The sequence below is a fragment of the Spermophilus citellus genome (genome assembly GCF_964194105.1).
Source record: "Spermophilus citellus genome assembly, chromosome: 9".
In the NCBI taxonomy this organism is placed as follows: Eukaryota; Metazoa; Chordata; class Mammalia; order Rodentia; family Sciuridae; genus Spermophilus; species Spermophilus citellus.
The window spans coordinates 17,911,041-17,920,158 of record NC_138191.1 but is presented as its reverse complement, the minus strand read 5'-3'; the positions used below and the strand labels follow the sequence as shown (position 1 = coordinate 17,920,158).

General features: G+C 38.9%; 1 protein-coding gene across 2 annotated transcripts in view; it reads right to left on the bottom strand.

The window, feature by feature from the left end:
* Window positions 1-1,511: 1,511 nt before the first annotated feature.
* The window catches only part of VTCN1 (V-set domain containing T cell activation inhibitor 1), a gene marked incomplete at both ends in the record, with an annotated part of 68,853 nt that continues 61,246 nt past the window's right edge, over window positions 1,512-9,118 (bottom strand). Inside the window, 3 exons of one of the 2 annotated variants that reach the window (XM_081307971.1) lie at window positions 1,512-1,636; window positions 6,779-7,057; window positions 8,762-9,109. In XM_081307971.1, the coding sequence (XP_081164097.1) occupies window positions 1,512-1,636; window positions 6,779-7,057; window positions 8,762-9,109 (752 nt within the window). The remainder of the gene's footprint in view (window positions 1,637-6,778; window positions 7,058-8,761; window positions 9,110-9,118) is intronic. The other variant, XM_081307972.1, reaches the window with a different exon arrangement.

Genomic DNA, 9,118 nt, shown 5'->3' with positions numbered 1-9,118 from the left:
AAGGCTGCAAATTATTGCTCAAAGGGAATACAAGGTAAAGACAAATAAGCTGTACTTTATAGGTCATATTATCTAGTTGTAGGTTATTAGAAACCCATTTACAGTGTTGTAGGGGTTGAAGGAAAGAAGATTGGAATCCTTCTTCTAGTAGTGAGATCCCCCAGGGATAGTTTCCTCAGGGGAATCTCCCTCTGCTTGACAACCATGTAGGATTGGGAACTGACAGGTTTTCTTACAAAGAATCTACTTTGTGCACTGTACTGTAGTAAGAGTTTGGAGAACAAGATGAAAAGAAGCAGAATAGCAGATCTTTGTCTATCTTAAGGTCTTAACAATCTAGGCAGGGAATATATGTGCTGTAAAAAGGGTGAGATATAAATCATACATACATGCCAAGGGCCCTCAGGAAAGGGGGCTTAAACTAGAAAGCCCTTTCCTGAAATGGATAAAGGAATTCATGGATATGGATTCCTGCAGAGTAGATTTCCAGAAAAGGGCAGAATGAGAGAGCAAGTCTAGAGAATAATTGAGAGGAGGAAGTTCAGGGAGAGAAACTTAGAGGGTCATGACTGTAAACTGAGGACTTGAACTTTGATACAACAGTGTCCAGAGAATCATTCTGGGCTCCAGAGCAAAGAAACTTTGTGATTAAATTAATGTTCAAATACTTTTGTTCTGCTACCTTGATTCCTACGGAGAGATGATAGAACAAGTACAAAGTTTCAGAACTAACCTTCATCAGAAGGCTGGATTAGGGACAATCTGAGAGATAACACAGGGGAAAATGGCCTAGTGGGTGGCAACACATGGTCATGCAGGACAGAGGGGAGACAAAGATCTCTAATACTAAGTCAGGAGGCTTGGTAGGGATGTCACTCAGGAAGGGGGAGTATTGACTAAAACCTCATGAGTTTGGTTTTGTACAAATTTCATATGCAGTAGAACATTTAGAAGGAAATGTCCTAACAATAATTGGAGCCAGAGATCTGAATTGAGAATGAGAAATCTTGGCAGAAGGGCTTGCTGGTGAGTCATTTGCCAACCGTCCCATCACCAGGGCCTGAGGTGGAGTGGTGGTAAAGAGGTCACTAAGGTAGGTGCATGTCATTATGCTTTGTAAATGACAATAACATCCAAAGGAATTAATCAGGGCTAAACATCTCTTCCTCCTCAATAAGATATTTTTTGTCTTCACGGATGACTCAGTCAATGAAAAGGTGCTTGAATTTATACAAATATTTGAATTGTGCAGAGTTGGTTTTTCTACAAGTCTGTCAATGATATCTCTGCTCTCTTGTAAGCCAGCAAATGATTGCCTTTCACCGAAGTAGTAGAAAGAAATAGCATCATGGGCTGGCACCATTGAGTGTTGCTCTCTGTGGCTGCTGCTGCAGGCTGCTTGACCCTTGTTAGGAACACAGGCACACACACGACCAAACTCCCACACCACTGGGGGATTATCTCACCTGTTGTACCAATAACTTTGCATGTTTTTGTGTGGCCAAGGCATATTATTTTAGCATCAGGTAAGGGGAGAGTGGCAGGAGTACCCAGATGATGGCAAAGAAAGAGGAGACACAAGAGGAAGCCTTTGAGTTCAGCAGCTGTAGGTGGCTCCGCCTTTTGATTTCAGAGTCTGTAAAGGGAGAGAAAAAAGTTCAGGGTCATCTAAGAGAAGCTGAATGTGTTCTTCACGTGATTGTTAGCAAAGAAAAGTACCTGTAGACCTGTTCCTAGCACAAGCAATTTTGTACCTCTTCCCCCACCTTGTTGCAGCTGGCTTAGAAGCAGAACGTTCCCTTTCTTCAAAAGAAGTCCCATTCCATACTCACTCCAGGGAACGCTCGCCAAATGAAAAACTATACCAATAAAGGAACTGTTATTGGTTACCACATAAAGAATAGGCTAAGCGAACAGCCACAGCCAGTCCTTGGTTTTGGACACATTCTTTGCCCAGGCGTTGACCTTTACAGGTCCTGTGTCATCAGCTTTCATCACACCTCTATGAAGGGACAAGGAATTATGGTTTTCATTTTGAAGGAGAAAAAGGTGGAAGTGAAGAAATAAAATTACTCTTCTTTTGCTCTCCAATCTCATTTAGTTCGTTTCAGTTCTGTCGCTTACTAGCTGTGTGCTTTAGACAAGTTACTCAATATACATTTGCTCTGATTTCTTCCTCTATAAAATAGGGTTAAAATAATAGTAACCGACTTTATAGGATTCTGTTGAGGACTAATGAGTGGTTAAGTACATATTAAGTACTTAGAATAGTGCCTGCACATAGTAACCACTCCATAAGTATTAGCTACAGACACAACAATAGTAGTAGTCCCACTGAAGCCTAATAATCTTTCCTTCCATGTTCATCAAGTATGAATCTATTTTCTTAGCTTAATTCTGTCCTGAGTTCCACATCTGGATTTACAGTTGCTACTAAATATGTCAGTTAAAATATAATTGTTCAGTAAATATTTTTGAGCACCTACTGTTGGGAATCCAAACAGTCCAATAAATTACACCCTCTTGCCAGCCTTGCTCAAAAGCAATTACAGAGAAGGACAAAAAGATGAAGGCAATTGAAAGACCAAAATATCGCCTTTATTGCCCAAATTCTGAAAATAAAAAAGGGTGTTTTGTAGGCAAGCAAGTGGGCCATAGCCCAGACTCCTCCCTAGTGATAGACAAAATTGGACCGGGGCCAGCTTCCTTCTGCGAGGGTAGATTCTACCCCTGAAAAACCAATGGCTTGGAGGAACAGAACAGAATATATACTTCCCAAGAGTTAGCCACAGAGAAAGGAGAAAAGAAGGCGCTAAGCTACAAACGTCCAGTGTCTCCCTTCTGTACTCATCAGATAAACTGTTTCCCCTTTCTCTGGGAAGGAGTGAAAGAGGGAGGAAGAAAGAGGCTAAAAAGATTACGTATGTTAAATATCATCTCTTACAAACATAGGATCCCTTTTGATAGAAGGAAATACGGGGAGTAGGGATGTAGTTTCTCCCCAAAACCACCACGTGCTGGGTGATGTGCCAAACATGGAACATCTCTTCCTGTATACACCATGGACATTCTTTTTTTTTTTTTTTTTTTTTTTTTGCTGGTAGCCTTACCAACTTCCTAAACAGCCTGGGTAGAAATATCAAATCCATTTTGATTTATTTCTCTTGACCTTCACATTTGCATCACTAAGGCTGGTAGATGGTTTTCTTCAAGTATCTTGATTCTTCTTTCTTTTCTTTCCCATTTCTACGGCTCCAGTTAATATGTTCATAATTTCCTCCCTTGGACCATTGCCATAGGCTCCTGACTTCAAGACTTATTATTTTACCCACACCATTTTTCTTCTCCTTCCAGAACCCAACTTGAACTTTGCCTTATTTACTGACCCACTCCAGTAATAATTAACAATTCTTTCCTGCAGGTACCCTATCTATACTGTGATAAACTTTTCTTATTATATTTGTGCTATTAATCTCAGTGTCTCGTGGTGCTTAAAAAAATGCGGTGAACATAACACCTGGCACATAATATATACTTCTTGGATGAATGACTGAAATTACCAGTATAATTAGAGAATAAGAGATTTACATCCTATGACCCCCTTCAGTGGCTTCAAAGCATGTATGGAGTTCCTATACTGTGAATAACAAGAAGGAACTCTGTTTATTTTTTTAATTTTGAGCTATCAAAAGTTGTATTTCTTGCCAGGCACGGTAGTACACGTGGCTGAGGCAGGAGGATTGCAAGTTTGAGGTCAGCCTCAGCAACATAAAGAGGCCCTAAGCAACTTAGTGAGTCCCTGTTTCAAAATAAGAAATAAAAGGGCTTGGGGCATAGCTCAGTGGAAAAGTGTCCCTGAGTTCAACCCCTAGTACCAAAAAAAAAAAAAAGTACAAACGCAAGTTTTATTTCTTCAAGTATCTTTTGATTCCTCTTTCTTTCCCATTTCTATTGCTCCAGTTAACCATTGCCATAGGCTTCTGACTTGAAGGCTATTATTCTACCCAAACCATTTTGGAAGTTCCGATGTATCTGATAAGCATATAAGGAAAAGAGGACCTGTTCACTGAATACAAGGTATTCTCAATGTCTAGGTTGTGTATAGTCACTGCCTCTTCTGCTAAAAGGCATTAATTATACACTGTGGAGTTGTTTTGTTTTTTTTTTAAGATTTGAACTGAAAATTTGAACTGAATTTTGTAAATAGCCAATGTTCATTTCCCCTTCTCTTCTGGCCAGGCCTTCCATCAGATCCTGCACACTGGTCTAGAGATGGTCAGCTTACCCACATCAACCCCGTCAGTCCTTTTTGGGGAATGTAGAATGGCACTGATAGACTGAGGTTCGGTCTGTTTACTCACCTGATTGACCGAGACTTTTTAATTTTAGAGCTTTTGGTAACCACATTTTCCCATATAGAAACTTAAAGAAGGTGGAGCAAAGAGAGAATCACATAGAAAAGAGAGACGAGGAATCCCAATACAATTCAGTTCCCGGTTTCAGCTGTTTCTGAAGCAAACTGCCCGTTTTAACTTTGGTTCCGTGAGACAACCCAGGACTCTGAATGAATCCTCCTTTTTAGCTTAGACTTATTTATTTGAGTCATTCTCTGTTAAAGGTAGCTAAGAGATCTAACCAGGACAGTCCCCATTTTTTTTCAAAATAGCTCTCTCCCTCACAAATGTTTTCATTAGATAATTTTAAAATGTAGTGAAAAAAATCACATTTACCATCTTAACTATTTTCGAATGTATAGTTCAGTTCTTTGAAGTATATGCACATTGTTGTAAAACAGATCTCTCGAGCTTTTTAATAATCTTGCAAATCTGAAACTCTATATCATTAGACATCAGCTTGTTCCCCACCTCCTCCATCCAACCTGTGGTGGTTTTGTGAGTTTAACTAGTTTAGAAGACTCATATAAATAGAATTATATAATATTTGCCTTTTTTTAGTAGCTAAACTTCTTTATCTTAGCATAATTTCCTGAAAGCTCATCCATGTTATACCATGTGATAGGATTTCTTTCTTTTTTTTTTTTTTGTATTGGGGATTGAACCAAATGCCTCATTCTACCACTGAGCTACAGTCCCAGCCCTTTTCATTTTTGTTTTAATACAGGATCTCATTAATTTGCCCAGCTTGGCCTTTTGTGATCCTCCCAAGTTGCTGGGATGACAGGTGTGTGCCGCCATGCCCAGATGATTTTCTTTTTTTTCAAGGCTGAATACTATTCCATTGTATGTATACACTATAATTTTTCTTTAATCCATTCATCCATCAATGATATTTTGTGTTGCTTCTACCTCTTGATTGTTGTGAATGATGCTATTATGAACATGTGTAACAAATATCTCTATGAGAGACTTTGAATTCTTTGGGATGGATACCCAGAAGTTGGATTACTATATCATATGATTGTTCTATTTTTAATTTTTTGAGGACCTTCCATATGGTTTTTTATAATGGTTGCACAATTTTACAGTCTTGCCAACAGTGCATGAGAGTTCCAATTTCTCAATATCCTCACCAACCCTTGTCATTTTCTGGGACTCTTATGTGTATGATAGTAGCTATCCTAATGGGTATGAGGTGATATCTTATTGTGGCTTTAGTTTGCATTTCTCTGATGATTAGTGATTTTAAATATCTTTTTCATGTGCTTTGGGGGCATTTGAGTATCAAATTTTGAAAAAAGTCTATTCAAATCCCTTGCTCATTTTAAAATTTGGCTATTTGATTTTTTGTTGTTGAGTAGTAAGAGTTCTTTACATAATTTGAATATTAACACCTTATTAGATATATGATTTGCAAATACTTTCACCCATCCCATAGATTTCTTTTTCATATATATAATTTTAAATAAAAATATAAGCTGTTATGAATGTGATTTAGTCAGTTAAATTCAACAAACATTTACAGAGCACTTCAAATGAGCAAGATATTTTCTGCCTCGTTCCAGGCTTGATATAGATAGCAATTCTCCTGACAAACTCCTTCCTCTACAGTTTGAATTCAATTTAGCTCCAGGAGGGATTTCTGAAACATCATAATTTAGTCTGTGCATTTTCTTGACACTAGCTCAACCCTAGGTTTTGTATGCATTAAAGTACTACAGGAAGTGAGGATGTGGGTCTAGGGTCCTGGGAACCCAGCTCAGTCCAGGGATTTCAGATTAATTCTGGACTAATATTAGTGAAATCATGAGTCAGTCCCATGGGGGATGAATAAAATGGAGTCATAGTCTAACCTTAAGTCTTTAGATTCTCAAAGGCAGATTGCAACCAAACCAGTTTGGGGGAACTTAGAGTGTAGTTATCAACCAGATATATCAAAGATGTCAAATAATCATCACTTCCCCACAACCATATCAAAGTAGTTCTACTAAGTTAGACAGAGCCTCAGAATTCTAAACACTGGTCTCCAGAAAACCAGTCCATGAGAATGCATACAAGATGAAACCCAATTGTCATCTTTAACTATAGGCTACAAATATTGTGCTTTGTTATGCTTTCTATAACATAAGGCAATCCAACCTGGAATCTCGCGATGAAGGGCTCAGTGAGAAAGACTCTAGAGATTTTTCGGACTCTATCATATAACATCTGTTAAATAAATGGAATTTTAATTTAGACATTATTTTCCCCACAATAAACTCCTACATAAAGCATGGAGAGGGCTGGGGATGGCGCTCAGTGTAGAACACTTGTCTAGCTTGTGTGAGGCCCTACGTTTGAGCCCCAGCATCACAGAGGGAAGAAGCATGGAATCAACCCACCTGTCACTTTGATATCCCCTGTGGCTTTGGCAATGTTGTTTTCAATCATACAGGAGTATGTGTTGTTGATGTTGACATTGTAGAGCACCGAGACAACCTTCATGGTCACATTCTCAGAGTTCAGCTCAAAGCTAGTGTTGGAGACTTCTGAGAAGTTGGCTCCCTGATTAACTTGGGATGCCCAGACCACTGTGGGCTGGGGAAACCATCGGGGAGCCTCACAACGCAAGTTCTCTGAACTGGCATTATATTCCACGTTCATCTCTGGCATGCTGAAGGCTGCAGAGTCAGAGGTTAAAAAGCACAAATGTCAAAGTCAGACAGATAAGACAGACTTGAATTGCTAGGTCTCCAAAAGCACAAAAGGTTATTACTATCATTGAAGTGACTCAGTACTTCCCCAGGGCAATGTCTGTTCATGGCCCATTTTACTGTAGATGCAAATGATGGTGTGCTCACAGTGGTGCTATACATGACATCCATTTGGCTAATCTCACAAACCCTCAGGACCTAAGTTTTCAATATATTATTGTTACATCAGGTGATGTCCTCTAGTAAGATGAGCTCCAATGATTAGAGAAAAGCTTATTTCTTAGGACAATTGGACATTTTTTTTCAGGAATCTTTGGAATCCAGCCTTCTGGATTTTATGTATTGTTCTTCATGGAGGATAAAGTTAGGTCGGTGGCGGGGAGTGGAAAGAGAGAAAGAACAGAAACAAACAGTATTCACCTGTCACCCACAGACGTTCCATTCATGACCTTTGTCATCATGAGGACTTGGAGTCTGCTTGGTTTAGAGATTGTATAGCCCTGGTATCCAGGAATAGAAATGGGCATTTTTTTTTTCTAAAATACTTTTCCTCACTTAAGAAGTCACTGCATTTTTACATTAAGACTAGTTCCTCTTTATGTAGGCAGAAAGACACTTGTAGAAAAAAAGTGTTAGGTCCTGGACTTTTTAATTATGCCCAAATAGCAAGACACAATTTACTATTTTATTTAGCATTTTCTTTTGACCAGGAATGGACTAGTGCTGAGTAAGCATGAAAAGAAAAGTCTTTATTTTGCTCTCTCTGAGCTTGTTATCTTGGAGCAGGTAGGGAACAGGTCCTCGGGGATGACATGGGATTTGAAGTGTACACAACAGTGAGCCACCATTTACTGAGAGTGTACTTTCTGCTAGTGCTTTATCCCAGCTCTTATTTAATTTGATTGTCAGAAGAATCCTGTGGATATCTACTATTACCAATATGTAAAAATAAACTTTTAATTTTGAAATAATTTTATATTTATACAAGAGGAGCAAAGATGGTCCAAAGAGAGATCCTGTATATTCCTCTCCCAGTTTCCTCCATGTTTATTTAATCATCTTAAGTAAACATTGCACATTTGTCAAAAATGAGAAGCCATCACCGATACATTGGTATTAGCTAAAACTAGACTTTAGTCTATCTATATAAGCCCCTTGTATATAAATTCAGAAAACATTTATTAAACTGGGTAGGCAAAGAAGGGTGATTTCATTGGGAAGGTACTATTGAGTGTATAGGAAAATTTGTTTTGCTTATTTCCCTTGAACTTCTGCAAAAGTTCCACTATCTCTAGAAGGACTCATTTCAGATGTGGGCTTGGGCATAATCAGCATAATAACATCCCCAACAAGATTGTAGACTTCTCTTATTAGGAATAGTGAAGGTCACTATAAAGAGACGGTATTTATTCTGGTAAAATATCTTAGGAAATACACCTGGAAATTCAGAAATGGAAAGAGCCAAGAACAAAAGATTTCAAGTCCTAATATGATAGTGGGCTACTTTGGGTGCTGATGTGGATCTTGACAAGATGGCTACTAAGAGAGCTCAGAGGGATTTGTCTGATATTGGTCATTCGTGAGGACAACATGGTATTTCATCAGCAATTCATGCTCTTCAGCTCAAATATCTCTTGGTACTTTCTTTCCCTCTCTACCAAAGTAACTCACCTCCAGTTTTATACTCCAGGTTAGCATTCCCTTTGCCTTTGGTAGTGGTGATGTGACACTTGTAGGTGCCAGCATCTGTGAGTTGCACTTTTTTCAGCCTCAAGGAAGCATTGCCAACGATCACTTGATCAGCAAACACTGCTGTCCGGCCTCTGAACATTTTATCCTGGTCTGAAGGATTATCTTTGCCTTCTTTGAACTCATGGACCAAACCCACAACACCTTCCTTCTGCCACTGTATCACAATACCATTCAATTTGATATCAGGTTCAAAAGTGCAGCTCAGGATTCCATCTTCTCCAATGTTCCCAGCTGAGGTGAAGGTAGTGACTGTGATGGAGTGTTTCCCTGCAATCC